The following is a 21,308-nucleotide window of genomic DNA, read 5'->3' as shown; positions in this document are numbered from 1 at the left end:
GCGTCACAAGGTGGGCATAAACAGTTTGTAGATCTGCATAGCGATGGCTGCTTCCCTGACTGATGAATTGGCGTGAAGGCATCCCGGTGCCGTAGCAACGTTTCCATCCAGCCCAGTCGCTTTAAATTCAAACCAGCGTCGTGTTTTTGCTCAGCAGACCATCAGCTCTGAAACGGTTGCACCCGTCAAGACACATTTCCTATTTCCACGCTTCTGGAATCATTTAGTTGTGCAGAAAGTTTTCATAATTTCCTGAAATGTATGGGGAACATTGCCTGACTGCTGCCGACAGATAAATATGTATTTACGTCCTCCCTGTTTCTGTTCCTGCACCCTAAAAGACTCAGCTTCTATAGAAGCAGGGAGATCCGACTAATCCCACCCCCAATAAGCTCAGACACATCTGTCAATACACTTAAAAAAATATGTTCTGATCAAATCTGAGTTTGGCGGAGCGATCGAGTCATGACTCAGAAGGAATCAGCTCTCGCATGGTAATGAAACATCGGTGTGGTGTGTTGTGGGTAATCGCTGTCTTTTCAACGATCGGCGCCGCTGCCAGCTCTGCAGGGGGTCGGCACCAGATTCTGAATAGGTGTTACCGTGGGAGATAATCCTACGTGATTACTGGCGAGCATTAGAATAATCTGACTTGATGTCAGTGTCGTCCCCAGTATGGGATTAACAAATAAACATCCTTTATTGAGGGCTAGAGTACTGATGAAACAGGAATCTGGAGGCTCACTAACACGACAGAGGGTGCACATTATTTTGGTTTATACTTGAAATCTCCCAAAAGACAATTATTCTACTAATGATGAATGATTTCAGAGCTTAAAAACATGATTTCAGTCAATCAAAAAGCTGCTTTAAGAGGGGGTTGGATGCTAGCTAGCTATTATAGCCCAGCTGTTGAACTCTAAGCTAATGAAAGGTAGCAGTCACATGAAGAGGTCACATTAGTTTGACCTTTCCGCTTCAGTCAGGATGGTGATGACACTACTCCTGCAGAGACACGTGCTTAAAGCATCTGTAAATTTAGAGCATCTACTAGTCAACCAACAGAAAATCAAGCTAAAAGCTAAACATGATTCCAGCTTCTCAGAGCTGAATATTTGCTGTTTTCTTGGACTTCGGTTTAAAAATATGTATAATTGTCAGCTGCTAGCTGAGCTCAGCTAATTGCTAACTCCTCATAGTAATGTGCCCAGGCTTCCTGTTAGCATGTTAGCCTGCATGATGTTATGCTGCATGGAGCTACTAGTTAGCATTCAACGATCTAACGTTAGTTAATGTTTGTGATGTGATGCGGATGCTGCCGAGCCGCCACTCGGGCTAGTAGCGTTTGATTGCGACCAATAGAGTCGCGTCTTCCATCTTTTAGTCCCGCCCCCCCCGAGATTCAAGCAAAACTTTCAGACTCGCAAACGGAAACTTTTGGATTCAAAAGCAAAATCTTGTGGATTTGCATTTATACATTTTCAATCAAATGTGTATTTTACTTGCAGTAAACCAGTTTTTTACTGCAGCGTCTCTTTCTGTTTGATCGGATAATCAAAGACACACACAAATCTCCATACTCCATAATATACTTGTTAAAGAAAGTACAGAGAAGAGACTTAGTGTTTTACACGCCTACTTAAGGGTTTCAGTCTCCGGTTTTGCCCCCCCCCCCCTTGCTTGAATGTGCATCCTTGTTTTCATGGCTTTAATATGAAACTGTGAGTCTCGGTTAATAAAAGGAAATTAGAAGAGAAGATTATTATTTGACACTCGGCATGAAAAACAAATCCCTTATTTCCCCCGAAAATGCTGAAATATGCCTTTAAGTATTAGTCGGAATGACAGCAAGATCTGCCATCCAAACTTCCAAGAGTGCTTACATGGTTCTTTTACATCTTTCTAAAAAAAATAAAATTGGATTTTGCATTTAAATGTTTCATCTCTTTGCTTGAATACGAAGATTCACCGGAGCAGATAACTCCACCGTTTTTCTCCGAGAATTGAATTAATTAAGCGAGATCCAACACAGAGTTCAACACAAAGTCACTTTATCATGTTTAGAAGGGAAGGGGGGGGCAGGTGGAGCCACTCTGTGCCCCCCCCGGGGGAAGAAGAAGAGGAGTGGGAGTCGGGCTATGTGTCTCCAAATCATGATATCCTGGTATGATGAAAAAGAAAAGCCAGCTCACATCAAGCCACACATCGAAAATGAAGAGAAATTAAGCCCCCGGAGGGTCTTGAAAGTACACACCACTTAACCAGCGCTAACAATTTACAGTGTATGTAATGTCCCCGCCGTCTCCTCTGGTATTAAAGTCACTTATCACACAGAAAGACATTCATCTTCCTACTGAAGGACCAGCAGTCGGGCGTCAGCGGCGGATCTCATCCTCTTCTGCATGTGTTTCTTATTGTTATCCATGTGATCGATACCAATTTCTATTCATAAGGTCAACTCTTATTCTGCCTTACTTCTTTTTTTTTTCCCCCCGCCACACCTTTTAAATGCTAATCAGCGTCAGTATCTCCGACTTTTCCTCCAGCGCTAACAGAGACAGACGCCGTGGAAAAGGAAAAAAAAGAAGATTTTTAGGAGATGTGGAAAATGAATGACAACAAAATGACATTACATTTAAACATTGTTGACAGCCGAGAGGACTGTTTTTTTTTTTTGGGGGTGGGGGGGTCACAACACCAGCCTGATTGGCTGTCTAAAAAACCTCCATCCTACACGGAGAGTCCTCTTCACATCCTTCGATATAGCTCATCAACGAGGATTAAAAGATGGGTGTGGAATACTTTATATCCTTTTAGATGTTTTGTTGAAGCCTCTCAATAAACACAAACGATTCCACGCTCACCTCCTTCTGGTTCAGCAGAGGTTCCTTTAGTCACGGTCCAAGTTTCCCTGCTGTCCCCTTTGCATCACCTCCTCCTCCTCCTCCTCCTCCTCCTCCTCCTCCACACATGATCCTCAAGTGTTCATGCATTTAAAAGTTCATCGTTAAGCGTCTGCCTGCCTCGGGAGCCCCTCCCCTACCCAAGTTTAGTGAATTCGGAGTCCCTTTCCTCTCTGCTGCAGCCGAGATCTGCGGCGGTCCTCGGGGACTGGACCTTGCCGATTTCCTCAAGGGCGCTGGCCAGAGAGTCCAGGTCCCCCGAGTCCTGGTGCTGGGCTTCCCACAGGCTCAGAATCACAGACGAGGGACTCTCCTGACATGCGAAGTAGCTCAGGTTCCTGCAGGGCGGAGGAAAGCAAGAGTCTTAGAGGCGAGGACTAAGCACCGAGAACAAACGAGCCAGTTAACGCCAGGTTGGCTTGCATTAAGTATGATAAGAATGGAGTCCTCCAGTGATTAAGCGTTGCTCTTTTATAGACTTGGGTGACTCTGAGGAGATTGCTTTGTAAAAAAAAGGAAAAAGGTTGAGCAAAATTAAAGCAGCAGAGATTGAGATGGCCTGACTTTTAGCCTCTCTAGTAACTCCAAAAACACTGGCTCCTACATTTCCCATGATACAACTCTTTCCCCCTTTTTTAAAATCGGAATTACAAGAGTGATATGAGAATAAAAATGTATTTGAAATAAAGTACTGCCTAAATTTCCAGCTTCTTTTCATAGTGGAATAAAAATGTTTTACTCTAGTTTGTGAACACATGATTTATTGTATATTTCATTTCCTGTGCTGCCATTATAACACACATCCAACAGAGTGCACTGTTTCATTACAGTGGGATTTCCTTTATTGCCTTTTCACCCTCTTCTTCCTTTTTCTTTCCACTTTTCTTGGTCTGATGATATTCTCACACATTCAGAGGAAGAATGACAGAAAATAAATCAGCATAACTATGTAGAGAAACGCCTATTACATGCTTCTGTGTGATCGCACGTGGCCTGAGAAAGAAAACTCTCTTTTCCTCGACCACAGATGTTTGTTATTCATCCTCGCTTTAAGTGAAATTCCTTTTTATCGTGAAGCTTCTGTCAGTTTCTTCGTTAACTTGATTTCCTCTCATGTTCAAGAAAGAGAGACTCCCCCCCCCCCATCCTCCCCCCTCAAAAGTGCTTGATGGAGCCGAATGCACAGATCTAATCTTCATCTTTATTATTGACTTCTGTTCTGAAGCACAAATAGAGATCGGCTGTTCCAAACAACTGAAATCCTCCCAACAACAGCCTACGCAAAACGCTGACCTGGCACGAACTCCGGATTTTTTTTTTTTGGCGGGAGTCGCATGCGGAGAACGAAGAGCGCTAACGAAGAGCGCTAACGCGAGCGTGTTTTTAACTCAGAGGCTCGGCAGTCTGAGACTTACCTGATTCCTGCAAAACCCGGCATCTTCTCTCCAGTTGTTCCTACTGTGCTGAAGTTGGCCCTTACACCCCCTCCCCCCTCTCTCACCCCTCCCTCCCTCTGTGTGCATGTGTTTCTAGATCTATAATGAAATCAGCAGTGTGGCGTGTTACTGAAGGCTGCTTGGTGATGGAAGATTAGGGGCTGACACGGTGCCTAAATTCCAGATTCAAAATAGTATTCAGAGTGGGAGAGAGGAGAGAGACCGCTACATGCAGCATTTCTGCTTTTCCATTCATCGTGTGTCATAACACCCGAATACACGACACACCAGCTGATTCATACATCGGGAGCTTGTGCAACACATGGTGGGACAATATATCCAAATATCGTGATACTCCCTGCTTTAAATAATAATAATAATGGCCAAAAAATATAGCCAACTTCCCCTGAATGTCGCATTTATTCTTCTAATTACATCACGCCTCGTTAAGGTCCTTAGGGTGATGATGTTGATGGATATTGTTGATTTTATTTATATGAGGCTAAATTGTCATCTTATGGGTGTTTATTGATCGGGCGGTTGGGCTAAGATGCTAGTGGTAGCTTTCACGAGTCATAGACGATGTAAACAAGTTGCTTGACCAGATGTTTGCTGTTGCTATGACAACAAATGAAAGCTACCGCTCCTTTACATACACAGATATCGTGTTGCAGTTCATAGATGATTTCTTGCAATATATCGCAGATATCATCGTTATCGTGGGCAAAATATTGCGATATTATCGTGTGGTATCACCCATCGAGAGGTAAAGGACTGAAGAGTGATGATGAAATGTGGGTTTTCCTATGATACCTGTCTATGTGGAGCTTCTGAGCCAAAAGCTGCCAGTCCTTCCCCTTGGCGTTGGCCGTGTCGAAGGTGGCGCTGATCCGCTGACGGATGGACAGGGGGATTTTAAAGGCCCTGGACCCCGTCTGAGAGGTGATGGTGCAGTCTGACTGAGTGAAAAAGGGAACCACACCTTTTTCATTCTGTCAGCGAGGAGAGAGAGAAAAAAAGAAAGAGGCGTCAGGGGTGAAACTCTCAATGTGAAGGACAAGACGATTCGCAATCCATACATGAAAAGCTCCCCGAGAGGCTCATTAAGCAAGCCCTCTTAAAATCAAATCAGGAATTATTCCGTGCAATAAAAGAATCTATTAAGAAGCCCCGCTTGACCGCCCCACTCGCTTGCTCACCTCCACCACGGACGTGTAGACCTGCAGGATGCGCTCCTCGCCTTTCACCTGTCGGATGGCGATCTTGCAGGAGAGCTGAGACGAGGAGTGGCTGTATCGCTCCAGGGAGAAGGCACACTGCAGGGGACGCCGGCTACTGGCCCACACCTGAGAAAAGGAGAACTCCTGCAGAACAGGAGGACAACACGTTGGTTATTACAAAATCCTGTTTACATGATTAAGAAAAAAGACTTAATGAAGCGGTTTAGCCGCCAAGACAGAACGCTGACGTTTATAGCCTCGAGGAGCGAGAAACGTATCTCGCTAACATCTGAACGAGCCAGAGTCATTAGTGCAAAAATCGAATAAATTATACATAACGCACATACTGACTGTTGCCTTGAGGAAATGATCAAATTAGAGCTGCAGTGAATTAGTTGTCAACTATTAAATTAATAGCCAAGTATTTGGATACTTGATTATTGATTTTTTCTGTCTCTTCTATGAGAATAAACTGAATATCTTTGAGTTGTGGGCAAAAAAACACACATTTAAGATGTTATATTGAGCTTTGGGAAACACTAATAGATGTTTTTCAACAGTTTATGACATTTTATGGACCAAAAAAATAATTAACTCATTAGTCAATGATGAAAATCTTCATTTGTTGCAGCCTTTACTTAATTATTGATTTGAGAATATTTTTTTTACTCAGCAAACTGAATTTCTTTGAATTGTGGATAAAAAAAAAAACATATTGCAGGATGTCATATTGGACTAATAAACATTTTCACTATTTTATGGAACAAAATAATCGTTTTATCAAGAAAATAACCAATGCATTAAACAATAATGAAAATCCTCATTTGTTGCAGCACTAAACTAAGTTGCTTTGATATAATGTTGCATCATAACCATCAGCGTTGCAATCATTAGGTCAATTCATATTTCACACCCAAGGCCTCATCATTAGCAGAAATAGACGATGTAATGGCATGAAATCATCCTCTGAAGATTATTAGGGTAAATGCAGAGCATTAACTTCAGATTTTCAAAGCCATATTTACCTTGTTTTCTTTTCTTTTCCAAATTCTGACTGAATATGTTTTGAAATCTGTTGGATCAAGGACTGTAATGGGATTATTCGAGTGTTAATTTTTACCCAGTTTGCTCTGCCTTTCCCTCAAAGTGGCTGCCGAGAAAAAGTATCAGAGCTTTGGAGTAAATGGAATCTAAAAAGCCAATTTTGCCTTCCATTACTAACGACTGCGTGACCCAGACAGTGGCGCAGTGAGAACAGGTCAAAAACAGGGTTTTATGGATGAATCATCCTCTCTTCAGATCCATCAGGAACAAAAAAAAAGAAAAAAGAAAAAAGAAGACATGAGTGGTGTCTGAATGAAAGCTTTACGGTCATCTTCCCCGTAGGATCCTGACATAGAGGGTCCTTCCCATCTCCCGAAAACCCCAAAAAACACCTTGTTGGCATTCTGGACGCGCTACGGTGGGCTAATTCTGCTAATAGGATGTCACTGGTGGGATAAACATCACAGGGCCAGAGCAGAACAGGCAGCATGTAGACCCCCAGGAAGATAACGGGGAGCGTGTGCCTGCCTGGAAGTCATTATTAATTTTGTAACGGTGTGTGTGTGTCGATGTGTGTGTGTGTGAGATAGCTAGTCTTAGGGATCTCCCGCTGTGCCCTTGCTGCTGTCCTTTTCCGCTTTGATGTGACCGCGGTAGGAAAAAAAAACTGGTAACGGAGAGGGTTTCTAATGGAGGAACAGAGGATGCTGGGAAGATGAAGGTGCACCCTCCTCATCGTGACCCTGATAACATGGAGCTCCGTTGACATTAGAAATGAGATGCACATACAATAAATCTCTCTTGCTGCTGGAAATTCCTTTAATCTAAATGACATTGGCTGCTACGAAATCACTCACAACTCACTAAATACTCCGCTTTATAGTGAATATACCCTTTATACTCAAAGTAACCTCCAATTTATCTAGAAAAGAACAACCTGTAGATGTGGATAAAACATGGAGGTGGTCATCCAGACTTTTGGTCAGCATTTTGGCCGATTTTTTTCAACCAGTGAGCAGAAGCGACCATATTTGGACTGCAGATGAGCGACAGGCGGATCTGACGAACACAAGTGGCAACTTTACTGCATCCATCTGGATTCTGGTGTGAAGCTGTTACCAACGTTAGCTTCAATAATTCGAGGTAAACTTTACAGGTATCAATGCCACGGTAACGTTGCCGTGGTAGCGACCTGTCAATCACAAAGGAAGACCCGCCCTGAAGCTTAATATCGGTTCATCGTCTATTTGACCCTAAATGGGACCATATTAGTAAATGAACATCACGCTGGAATGAAGAAGACTTAGAACTAGAGAGAATGCATGTTTAAGGCGTTTCAGCATTGGCTTCACTTTTCAGGACCGGATAAAAACCGACACTAAACAGAGCATTATAGACCATCATGCTTTGGGCTGACGGAAAAAATGACAGCTGACTGAAACAAATCCATGAGTTGTGCAGCAAAAATAAAATATTTAATGTGAGTAGAGCGCTGCATCACAACACAATCACAAACCATTCGTATTTAATAAATTGGTAAAAACACGCTTATTGCCTCCATGTTGACAACTGGAGCATAAACCACCTCCTTTCGTGCCTACCTTTCACAATAAAAGCCCGAGACATGTGCACGGCATCACTGTTTACCAGGGGAAGTTAAATTAATTAAAACAAATTAGTTTGAAATATTTATTTATTACAAAAAGAATATGTCAGATTTTACGATGGGTCAGCTGCCGTTGACCTGGAAGTGTTAATTGGGCGACAGCAGTGATGTAATCAATTGTGTTCTTTCATACTGCCGATTTATATTTAATCCTCTACAATGTAGGCAGAAGTGCATGAATGAGTGATTTCAGACTCAACCATTAACTCACATATGATTGAAGGCCGACCCCAGATGCACTGGTTTCCTTTACAAAAACCCCCCCAAAAAAACAAAATAAAACACAATGTGATTTTTCTGTTGTGGATCATTTTTGGATAATTGCAAGGCAGACTGGTTGGCATGGTGACATTTTGTAGTCTCATTTAGCCACTTGCCTTTTGTAAGACACTTACAAAATTCACACAAAGGGAAGTTATTGACCTATTTCATATGGTCGAACACAAATCTCTTTATCCCGTTTCAACCACAGACCTTACTTCAGGACTTAAACCCCATCGACTTTGAGATGAGGCGACCTGAAGTGGAAAAATGCCGACTAACATCTGGGTTTTAAGGGAGTCCTTCTGTGTAAGTGGTCTACACAGTGCCTACCTGGCAGGTGGTGAAAGGCTTGATGCTCCAGAGTAACTGTGGGACGTCCTGGATGGACACCTGGAGGCTGAAAGTGTTTCCCCGGAACAGCATCATCTTCGGCTCTTCCAGCAGCCGCCCGCCCCTGCTGCGCTCGCCCACCGCCACCTCCTGGTAAGGAAACGGGGTGGGTGGTGTTTTCAGGGGGAGGGGGGGGGGGGGGCGAGGTGGAGAAAAGAAAAAAATAGACATTGTAAACAGTTGATAGACTCGGTGTATCACCGTTGTTTCCGTTGGCGTTTGTAAGCAAGCTGGAAACACACAGACAAATGTGACAATCACAGTCATTAGTTTTCAAAAAGACTAATTCAAAATTGGCTGATTGATCAATTAGTCTTTTTCAAGTTTACATTTTTCTCACAAAAATGAGATAGAACTGTATTTTCCAAGTGGGAAAGAGTGCAATTATAATGAGTGCACGTATACAATAAATAAAGATAATCAGTGAGGTGCAAAAACCGAATGTACACAATGCCAGAAATCTAAAATATCCCCGATATATTAAATATTAAGAATGTCTGGCCCCTTCATTGGCTTTATAGGAACTAAACTTATGTTTTCTCGACTACATAGAAGCAAAACCCACAGACTCAGTAGTTGTTTAGCCTCTTTTTGTTGTTTTGTTGCCATTTTCTGTCTCTTTGTAGTCAGTTTGTGTCTTTTTGTGGTCTTCTTGCCTCTTTTCAGAGTCGTCCTTGGTGTCTTTGCAGCTGTTTTGTTTTGTGTCTCTTTTATTTCGTCTCTAGTTGGTCTTTTTAGTCTCTTCCTGGATAGATTGAGTTTTCTAGCTCAAGGCCAGAGGCATTGGAAAAAAGAATAAAACAAAACAATGAATAGAAGTTTTTCTTTTTGCTTGAAATAAATGAAAGAAAAATCTGTCAATGGAACGAATGAAAATGACATTTTTCTTATTTCTTGAAATAAGATGTAATATATAAGCCTTTCAAGATAAAAATAAACCTTGAAATATATAAATATATTTCATTTAACATTTTCTGAGAAGTGTCATAATAATGTTTTGCGCAAGAGAAATATTTTTTGACTCAACACACACAGAGAGAGAGAGAGAGAGAGAGAGAGAGAGAGAGAGAGAGAGAGAGAGAGAGAGAGAGAGAGAGAGAGAGAGAGAGAGAGCAAAGCACACTGGCTGTCTTGAACCTGATCAATTCCTGCTTTGAGCTCACAGGGGAAATTAATAGTCTGGTATGAAGTCCAAACAAAAAACATATATATATATATATATATATATATACACAAGAACAAATGAACAAATAACCACGTCTGACTGATGGAGAGCTGAACATCCAACCTCTATTTGTTCACATGCAATTCTACTTCTGGAAACGAAGCTCAGAGTGAAATAAGGCCTGTGGCTGTACAGGAAAACCATCAGCTCTACTTTACTGTGTGTGTGTTTAATTAAGATAGGAGACTCGTTATCCGTGCCATAAAAAAAAAAAAGGAAAAGTACGTCTTGGATTCTGTAAGAAGGGCAAAGTTTCCACAAAGCTGCGTTCAGGAGCGCCGGTGCTTCATCCCGAGAATGTGTCTCATTTGAAACGTGTTTAAATAGTCATTGCGTGGAATGCAACGCTGAAACACATTTAATTAACAGAGAGCAAATTAAATTACGCAAAGAAAAGGACAGAGAAGCAACCTTGGAGCATCTGTTGTCTTTGTAATTAAAAGTCCCTCTTTGTCTGCTAGTCATCAAGCGTCTCCCAGTGGCGATGTTACCGAACAGGCAGATCTTCAGTGGAGCACGAAAACCCCCAGACAGCAGTTCTCCCCGGCAACACCACCGTTTAAATCTCTTATGTCATATATCATCTTATGTTGGGATTCTGTTGAACATTTGAAGCCATGCTGGCGGACTGAAGCATCTCAGGATGATATCATGAGCATACGTTCATGTTTCCTTCATGACTCTGGTGATCCAGACTTTTCCTGTCGTACCATCCCGAGGTTTTGAAGATGATGTTAGGACAACTATGGGATGGATTGCCATGAAATTCAAGTTCTGTCTCTCTCTTTTTTTGTATCTATTTGTAGTTGTTTGGTGTCTCTTTTTGTTGTTTTGCATCTCTTTGTAGCTGTTTTGTGGCTCTTTGTAGTTCTTTGTGTCTCTTTGTAATTGTTTGTCTTTTTGTTGTTGTTTGTGTCTTTTTGTAGTTGTTTTGCGGCTCTTTGTAGTTGTTTTGCGGCTCTTTGTAGTTGTTTTGTGGCTCTTTGTAGTTGTTTTGCATCTCTTTGTAGTTGTTTTGTGGCTCTTTGTAGTTGTTTGTGTCTCTTTTTGTCAGTTTGTGTCTTTTTGTGGTCGTCTTGCCTCTTTTCAGAGTCATCCTCGGGATCTTTGCAGCTGTTTTACTTATTTTTGTAGTTGTTTTGTGTCTCTTTGTGGTCTTTTTGTGTCTCTATTTATTGGTCTTTTTAGTGCAGGATGAGAAGTGATAACATGATGATCCCTTAACTCTAATTTAGCGTCATCAACAGTTTTTTTTTAACGTTTTTTTTGACCAAACTATTAACATTCCAGCTGTAATCTTTAGTGCTCAATAGCAAATGTTAGCATGCTAAAAGCCGAGGCTACAATGATGACAAACAGCGAATGCAATGATAACCGGTGTTAGCATTTAGCTTAAATCACTGTTCCTTTGTACAGCCTCACAGAACCGAGGCAGTAGGATGCAGAGATCCCAGGTCTAATCCAGCCTGGATTATCCTAACGTTCCTGTCATCAGACTTTAAGATGCTTCTGATGATGCACCAGGACTCGCCCCTTCCAACATGTCTGATATTCCAGTCAGGACTCTCTGCTCTCAGGATCCAGGGCTCCTGTCGGCCCCCAGAGTGATGAAGAAGTCCGAAGGCCACCTATCGTCCCTCGTCCTCTGGAATAACCTCCAGTCTGATTCTGTCGAGGCCTGGAAATCTCAGCATTTTGGCAATTATTTGCTTATTCTTTCATCATCATCAGACAGAGAATGTATAATTTAGGCCTTGTAGTACTGCTAAAGAGAATAATATTAAAAGCCACTATTCCTCCCAAAGGATGTTGTTTGTTTTATCGGGAGCGAGGGTTGAAAAGGGCCGAGGATGTTGTATGTGATACAGATTATAAAGCCTAAAGGATATTAAATCATATCTATGTTCTTAAGATCCTTCTACCTCAACAGCAAATACACAAACGGACCATAAAGTGTTGTTTTATATGCATACATTGTACATACATAACTCATTAGTGTCATTATTTAAATGTATACTTTTATACCTGTACTACTACATACTACTCATGTGTGTATAGGTGTTTTTTAGATAGCTGGTGAAGCATTTAGCAGCTACCTTTTTTTTAAAATATACAGTAATTCAAACCAAGCAGACACCTCCTCCGCCCTCGTACCTGAAACGCGTGGGGCGTGTCGTCCACACAGTAGACCCTAAGGGTGAAGCCCAGGGAGCTGCTGGCGTCCGGACTGCCGAACACGGCCAGCCTCAGACGCTTGGCCGCCTCCTGGTTCAGCGGCTCCCCCACCAGGGCGTAGCGACCCGGGTGCTCCAACAGCACGTGGCACCTTTGGGTCTCCAGCAGACAGTAGCAGGACGTGCTCTCCTCGTCCACAGACATCACTTCCTGTGGAGGAGGGGGGGGGGGGGAGGGGGAGTCAGAAACCAGAGTTAGTTCTGATGCATTAAGCACATATTCATTAATGGTTCATTTTATAGGGAACAATTCAAATGATGGAAAGCTGTCTCGCTGAGGATTTAGCACCCACCTATTCACGAGGAGGGGGGGGGGGGGGAGCAAACTGATTCATGATGATTAACATTTCAATTACTGCCAAGAATGTGTTTGCAGAGGTAGAGAGCTTCAACACGCGGCGCTCAGCCACGTTAGTGAGCAGCGAGGGCAGGAACACAAAACATCCGTCCTCCAGGGGGCGATATCAATCTGACCGGGACTGTTTCCGTGACAACGGTAGACAACGTTGTCTGTGGAGGAATGTTACCTTTCTCTTTGTTGTTTCATGCTTTTCCTTTGTATTATAATACAGCTCTGTTACGTTTATTTGAATAGTTCTGACTTGTTTTACCTTTTGGGTGATTTTATTTGTAAATTATCTTAATGGTGTGCTTGTATTTTGCTGTTTTTGTGTTTCCCTTTTATATTTGTGGTTGTTTTTATGTAGTTTTATGGACTTTGTGCTCCTAACTTGAAAGTGCTATACAAATATAAAAAAAAAAGATTATTATTATTATATTATTGCATTACAACGTCCAGGTGACACACAGCAGAATGACGTACTCTGCATACTTGCCTCGACCAGGTTTCTACTGCAAACTTGTTACCACAAAGACTAAACTAATGTTGCAGCAGTTTGAATCCTCGAGGTGATTGTGTTGTTTGAGGATATTATTAAGACATTGTAAAGCAGAAAGCTTCCCTCACAAACAGACCCGGGATCAGAGAACGCTGCTGAACGACGGCCGAGTGAAAACGGAACAGCTTTCAGTCACGCTGACTAAACGGATTAGCGGGTTCGTATCCGACGGCCGGTGTGCTCCATCCTTTATCCCCTAAATCACCTGTGAAACATATCCGTGACCCCCCCCTCTGCATATGCCCCGGCCGAGCCCACATTAAAGCGATGCAGCGGGTTATTTAGTGGGCCACGGCTTCCCAAACCGGCCCCATTACCGCTGCAGCAGGACATGAAGGATCTCCACTTCATAGCTCATCCACCACCAGGCAGCCGGCGAGAAAGGATGGGAGTCAAACTCCGGCGGTCCAAAAGTGCAAGCTTTAATGGGAATGGCAGTGAGAGGTAGACGAGGGAGGGAGGAGGGGGAGGAGGGACAGACAGATGGGGGAGAGAGAGATACCTCCATCTCCCATTATATTGCTAATTCCAGAGATTAGGTTTTGAGTAAGCATCCTTCCTGAGATAAAGGGCTCATTATTTCACAGTGACAGCGGCGGGTCACGCCGGCTACATTCTCCTGGAGAACATCCCTTCTTCTTTTTTTCCTTTAACCCGCCTGTCTCGCCCTCCTCGCCGTTCTCTCCGACGGCGGCGGCTCCGTTGATAGCTGCCTCTTGTGCGACACGTCCGCCGGCGAGCTACGTCTGTGTAAATGTCACGGAAAGTGAAAGGAGAGGAGAGAGACCCCCGAGGTCACGCAAACCCAGAAGCCCCCGGGGGGGTCACGCCGCCTCCATGAGGCCCCGCGACGCTTTCTGATGAGGTTAGTCAAACATTAAAAGAGCATCTTAGATGCGTCGACTCGGGTAAGAATGGACGGAGGGCAGAAGTCTGAACGAGTGTGACGAGGTGGGATTTCACTGAATGTGAGAAAAGGAATGGAAGAGTTCACACTATAACGCATATAGAGCCTTGAATATTTAGAATAAGCACGCAATTTTTTTCTTTTTATCTGCTTTTGACCTCACACGAGTCATCAGGTTGGATATACTTTATTTTCACATATCGGCCATAAAGTTGGAATAATTTGCAAATGTCTTGTCTGTTATAGCGCCAAACAAATGTGATGCGTGGTTTAATTTAATCTGGGACACATCATGTAATCACTGTAGAAGTGGTGAATAATGCATTTAAATAGGAATAAACATAGGATTTTGTCTGAAAATAAAACGTTGTGCTCATGAGTGAATGAAGTTTTCAATGACTAATAGCCAACATTTGCATTTGGTCTGACATTTCCTTTGGATGTATGACAGCATGAGGTAGAGCTTTGAAAGGCTGGATTTTATACAGGATGACGAATCTGAGCTGGCAACCCTGAAATCGTCTCCGTGCTTTGCATGACGACACCGGGAGGATGAGCGCTTCCATCAGGGGGAGCGGGCCAATCAGATGGCTTTGATATTCGCTGGTGAAGAAAAGTTGTGTGTTTGCATTGTTAACGTTCTCCACAGAGGAGGACTCGGACCGAGCTGGAGTTTAAATAAGAGAAATGGCTCACCTCCCACTTGTTGTCCTGCGTTTGTCTCTTTAGCCGGACGGTCCAATTATCGGCGGCGACCTCGGCACAATGGGCGACGGTCATGGCGATGGGACAGGACAGGTCCAGGCCCGGCGGGCCGTACGTGACCGCGGGGCTCAGGAAGATCTCCGGCCCGTCCTCGGACACAGCGCTGCACACAGGATTAAAGGGACATTTCACCGTCGGCAGGAAGCTTTGTGTGTTTGAATGTCGTCATCGCTGAGACAACAGACTTGTTACAGACCAGTGGTGGGACCCACTGAGACTACAGACCTGTTACAGACCAGTGGTGGGACCCACTGAGACTACAGACCTGTTACAGACCAGTGGTTGGACCCACTGAGACTACAGACCTGTTACAGACCAGTGGTGGGACCCACTGAGACTACAGACCTGTTACAGACCAGTGGTGGGACCCACTGAGACTACAGACCTGTTACAGACCAGTGGTGGGACCCACTGAGACTACAGACCTGTTACAGACCAGTGGTGGGACCCACTGAGACTACAGACCTGTTACAGACCAGCGGTGGGACCCACAGAGACTACAGACCTGTTACAGACCAGCGGTGGGACCCACAGAGACTACAGACCTGTTACAGACCAGTGGTGGGACCCACTGAGACTACAGACCTGTTACAGACCAGTGGTGGGACCCACTGAGACTACAGACCTGTTACAGACCAGCGGTGGGACCCACTGAGACTACAGACCTGTTACAGACCAGCGGTGGGACCTCACTTGCAGAAATTAAAAATCAACATCCGCCATCTTGACCAGATCAGTGGGAGTGGTCTGCGGAGCTGTGCATTGTGGGAGTTGTTGTCTCAAAAAGTCATTGTCTGCCTTTTCTTGGACCAAAAAGTCACCAAATTAGAAATGTATTCTGCATTTTGACTCCATATATGACCCAGTTTCAATTTGTGTTTCCATGAAAAAACAAGCACATTTTCTGCATTCAAACACAACGAAGAGGCTTTAAGAGCGACGGACATCGCCGCTAATGAATCACTGCTTAAAACAAGCGTTCGTGTAGCGGGGGCCCGGTGACCCCTTTATTTCTATACCTACGATCAAAGTGAACTCAAATCCCTCGGACACTCATAATGAATCAATCCCTGACTAGCTGACGCTCAGACTCACACAGATAGAGGAAGATTAAAGCACCAAGACTAATGGACAGTGGGGCTGGGGAGGACAGGCTTTAGCACACAGCGTGGAAGCTCGCTGGGTCGATGGAGCTTATGAAGCCTGCTCTGGCGGGGGCCCCGGTGACAGATTAGCTGGGCCAAGCTACTCTTGGCCAGGGGCCCAATCTTGGCTGGAAGCCCCGAAGACTGAGAGCAATCAATGGGACCACCATCAGTCATGCAGCTGGCCCGGCTGGACACCACACACACACACACACACACACACACACACACACACACACACACACACACACACACACACACACACACACACACACACACACACACACACACACACACACACACACACACACACACACACACACACACACACACACATCATTAATGCGGCTGCAGCAGCGGCGGCTGACATGCAGCGGACAGATGGAAGCACAGAAATACAGGAAACAGCGACGGAGTGAGAAGCATCACTTTGCTAGGTGACACTTCCCATGTTGACACACAAACACCAGACTCCCGGAGAGAAACAAGCCTGTGTCTCCATTTCATCCCCATTCCTTATTTATTTCCCAATAAAATAAATTCAGTCTTTTTTATTTCAGCAAGTGAGAGAATATGACGGCTTCGCTAAGCCCCGCCCACAAGTTCTTACGTAAGAAAACGGACATTTAATTTAAAACATTTAATCATGACCAGCTTGAAATTCACAAAACCAGCCTCAAGATAAAGAAAATACATAATCGGTTGCATAAAAGTAATTAATATCACTTGTTATTTCTATTTTACCGTGATAAAAAAATAAAGTAACAAATCCAAACAAATGTTTGTTATTTTTATTTACAAAACTCAACAACCTTAAATATTCAAATTAAAGCAGCATTATCTATCAGCTTCCATCCCTGCAGCAATTAGATGGATAGCTGTTTTACAAATAAGACGGAGGTGTGAAGGTGATGTGTGTGTGTGTGTGTGTGTGTGTGTGTGTGTGTGTGTGTGTGTGTGTGTGTGTGTAGCGTTTACAGGCAGAACATCATGTTGAGGGTTTTTTATTTGGGCTCCTGTTATTTGAACAGTTTGCCGTTTGAAAGCTCGTCCATTTCCTGTTACCAATCAACACGATTAAAAGAGGTTAAGATCAGCTGTTTAAATATAATACCCCACACATAGACGGTGGCACGGCCGTGCAGCTGCACTTTTGTGCTAATCAGCCCGAAGGCTCCGAGGAAACCAAGGTTACCTGCTGCTGAGACTATGATAATTAGCCAGATTGCCTGTGAGCGGAGATTAAAGATGGTTATTTAGCATCTCTTCGATTGTGCTTCGGGAGAACAAAAGAAACATCAGTGCAGGACGATGGTTAAAGTGTAGATAATAGACTGGGGTTATTAGTTAAGGCCTGCCTCATATGTGCAGAACAAACAGCACGCCTCTTTCTGCACTTTTTCCACACAGAAGCATCCGGAGTGACATTTATTGCTGCTTTTTTTTTGCGTAAACCACAATTACGAGTAACATTTTGACAATGCCTCATTAGCGTTTGACAGTCTGTCTTTCAGGCTCTCAGATGGAGTCGGAGGACAGCACATCTCTCTCTCTCTCTCACACACACACACACACACACACACACACACACACACACACACACACACACACACACACACAGACACAAAGTTTAGAGTTAATTTTCTTATTCAAAGGAAAAGGTCACTAAAATTAAACCAAACAAGAACATGGGTGAATAATTCGACTTACAATGATGCGTCTCCAAAATAACTCATATTTGTTCTGTATCTTCTGGATGTGTGTATAGCCAGCTAACAAGTGTGTGAGGTGATAATATGTAATTTCTGGTTTTAAAGCATGTTGTACTTTCCCAAAAGTGGACAAAAATCAATGAAGGCAACTTTAAATTCGCTATATTCGAAATTCAGAGCACATCTAGTCCCTTCAAATAGAGACGGTAGAGTCGGCGGCTTGCAGCTAACGGTGCTAACGGCACAAATAAGGGTCGACGTTACTTCACTATGTTTGCTCCGATATCAACGCTGCGAATGACATTTCCTTTAAGGCAAAAATCTAGTTTCCAGAAGCTTAGTACTAAAAGTTGATCAACTCAGCAGATCCTAATAGGACGGAGCAGACAGCCTGACATCAAAAACATCCCCCAACCAACATATGAAAGAGAGGTCTGGTTTGAGGCGAATGTGACTGACACTACAGACTAATTGGTGTTTCCCTGCAAAGTGTGATCAAAAACACCGAAAGCTGATACCGCTCAACTCTTTGATTCACATCCATCAGGGATTTCTTTTTTTTTGTTGCTGCACACCACGATTCTGTCCTTGGACTACCCCCCCCCCCCCCCGCTGAGCCAGAGAAGATCACACAGAAAACCGCCGAGTGAATCCCAGAGGACTAACGAAAAAGAAAAACTCTCGCCGAAACACCTGAAACCCGGCCAGCAGCCGATCGATTCCCATTCTTCACAGGGGGGGATGCATCATCTTATGTAGATGGCCGAGTTTGAATGGAAAGAAAAAAATTATCCAATTTCTGCCGCGGACTCGGCGGCCGTCGGGAAGATAGGCTTTGAGTGACAGATCGGTGGTGCACGGCAACCTGCGGCTTCCTAAACGGCAGCCGGGGAAGTAAACAGCCGGCTTATCGGAGCAGAGCAGGTACCTGGAGAGCAGCGGCTCGGCCTGATCCGGGGAGACTCCAGGCGGGGGGGAGGGGGGTATTAACCAAATAACCAAAACCTCCACTAACTGAGCTGTGAAACCTGTAAGTGACCTTTCATCTGTATCTCTCTCCTACCCAGAAGAACCTCAGCACTTAATGGGCGGGCAGAAGGCAACAGTCAGATTTCATACGCCACTAAATGTCACTTTTTGATTCTCCCTCGTAGAAATGGAGTTTAGGAAATATCTGGCTGACACATTGATGCTGTCTGCAGTAAATCAAGAACATGCTCCCCCCCAAACAACTCCTGCTTGTCAGATACCCTTTGAGACCTTCGTTTGCAAAGAAAGTCAAAGGTATTACACCTCTTTTCCAACGCTTCTTATCTATCACGCCGCTTTCTCCTCGAGTAATCGCTTTTGGTGAAAATCTTGACGTCAAAGCGACAGAAAAAGAAATTTGTGGCGAGTCAAAACCTTAATCAATTTCTCCCATCATCGTGACTTTTCAAATTCACAACACTGAGCACTCGAACCCGTCACGATTGGAAGGAGATATTTGTTACAGCTACGTCTATAAAACACCAACACGCTGCATCTTCTCTCAGCCGAGACGGTTGCTTAAGGCGTTAATGCAATCTGTCGGTAGCCGCCCATGTATTTGTGACAGATCGAGTTCCTCCCCTGTAGTGACTGTGAGATGAGCAAAGACCCCATGCTGGGCGGGTCTCTGTATGTACTGTACATGGAGGGGGTGGGGGGGGGGTATCTGTGCTCTATCTGTTTGTGCTGAGCAAAGAGTGGAGGAGGAGGATGAGAAATGCGGCGCGACGGGTTGGAAGATTAAAAAGATGGCGGCCTACGAAGCAGACTGCAGAGACTCCCTCACCTGCTGTCCTCCTGGTTGATGATCATGTACATTTCCCAGGTAGTGTCTTCGGCGATCCCCCCATGAGGCACCAGCAGACTGATACCTGCAGAGAAGCAGGCATGCAAACACTGATCAACACACACACACCTGCCCAGCTGTCAGGCCTCTTTACTGAAAGGTCAGAGCCGGAGAGGTGACGGCAGCAGGAAGAGGGTGACGGAAGGAAGTCCCAGAAGGCTTCATGAATCGATGCTGCCGGCAGTCTCTTTGTCACAACCGCCTGTTCCTTCCATGTATGATAAACAATTACTGTTACGATCTACGCTGCAGTTAAAGAGCCCAGAGGGACGACGGGAGAGACGCCTGAATAATGTGATGAACTCCTTAACTTCACGGCAGTACAGTGTGTTCTTTGAAATGATTAAGACAAAAACATACACTGACTTGTAGGCGTGGTCCAAAAAATCCGTTCATGTAAAAATTCTTATTTTCTAAGATTCTAAAACAATTCATAACTTCCAAAAATCGTTAAGCATAATTATCTATCTTTGGTCTGAGATGTGCCGTTGTGAATTTACATTATTGTAGTTAATTTAATCTTTAAAAAACACATTTAAAGTATAGATTCTTACCGCCTTTATTAGCTCACAGATACGACAGCGTATTAGGGCCACTGTCGGGGGAAAAAAAAAGGAGCCGAGAGAGGTGGAAAATTTGGGAGTTTATTACGATTGCTTGGTTCCGCTAAGACCGGATGTATGCCGTTGCTATGACAACAAGTGAAAGCTACCGCTAGCATCTTAGCCCAGACCAACCCTGTGGTTTCCCCGGTAGATTCAAAGCATGGTTATAGATTTCTACTTCTGTATGTTCTGTTCCTGTTTATGTTCTGTATGCTGTACAGTATCATTCACTTCGGTGGGCTCACCTGTGTTGGGCACCACCAGCCGGCCCCCGCCGTGCCCGAACACGGCGGTGGCTTTGTGCAGAGGCCTGCTGGGAGTCAGCGACACCTGCGGACTGAAGAGGTGTTTGCCTCTCCGGCCCAGTGTGGTCCCGACCGCGACACCTCTGTAGTCTGGAGCCAGGCCCCGGGGGAAGGTCTGAGGGTGTGACATCACGTGGTACTCCGCCCTCTCCGCCACGCCTGGAAACGCCACGCACGCAAACACTCAGATCACAGAACGTTCACTCTCAAATCAACCAATCACAGCGTACGAACCGAAACGAGGCTTGACAAGCCTGTCAAGCTTTGGATTTCCCCAATGGGACTGTAGTCGGATTTAAAGAGTTCCAAGGTCAAGGGTCACGCAGAATCAGGCCAACAAGGTAAGTGTTATGTTTTGCCAAACACATTGATTTGAAAAGAAATCTAGATGTGGATGAATTAACTATTTAGCAAAGATGATACGGCGTTAAAACATTAATGCATGATTCTTGTCTCAAATAAATCAACGTTACAAGTTGTTAAAGCAGTTAGAAATATAAATGATCAGTATTTCAAATAAAAGTAATCTTATTTCAACAAAAGTGAAAGTTTACTGGCTGCTTTATATCAGACCGCTCTGTGAAATATCATTATCAGCTATTAGGGGTGAGTATTGGCAAGAACCTCAAAATAAGATACGTATCACGATACTTTGGTCACGATACGATACGTATCACGATATTGCGATATAAATAAAGATGAAAACACAAGT

General features: G+C 44.0%; 1 protein-coding gene across 1 annotated transcript in view; it reads right to left on the bottom strand.

Annotated features, from left to right (window-relative positions):
• Positions 1-1,997: 1,997 nt before the first annotated feature.
• LOC311029676 (netrin receptor UNC5D-like) overlaps positions 1,998-21,308 on the bottom strand; it is a 145,845-nt gene continuing 126,534 nt past the window's right edge. The window contains exons 11-18 of the mRNA XM_084034950.1: positions 20,537-20,755; positions 19,627-19,711; positions 14,885-15,056; positions 12,303-12,533; positions 8,864-9,013; positions 5,539-5,703; positions 5,153-5,331; positions 1,998-3,241 (exon numbers count right to left, since the gene is read on the bottom strand). Coding sequence (XP_083891076.1) covers positions 3,040-3,241; positions 5,153-5,331; positions 5,539-5,703; positions 8,864-9,013; positions 12,303-12,533; positions 14,885-15,056; positions 19,627-19,711; positions 20,537-20,755 — 1,403 coding nt within the window. The 3' untranslated portion in view covers positions 1,998-3,039. The remainder of the gene's footprint in view (positions 3,242-5,152; positions 5,332-5,538; positions 5,704-8,863; positions 9,014-12,302; positions 12,534-14,884; positions 15,057-19,626; positions 19,712-20,536; positions 20,756-21,308) is intronic.

Source organism: Eutrigla gurnardus (assembly GCF_963514095.1).
Source record: "Eutrigla gurnardus genome assembly, chromosome: 19".
In the NCBI taxonomy this organism is placed as follows: Eukaryota; Metazoa; Chordata; class Actinopteri; order Perciformes; family Triglidae; genus Eutrigla; species Eutrigla gurnardus.
This window is presented reverse-complemented; position numbering and strand designations above follow the sequence as displayed.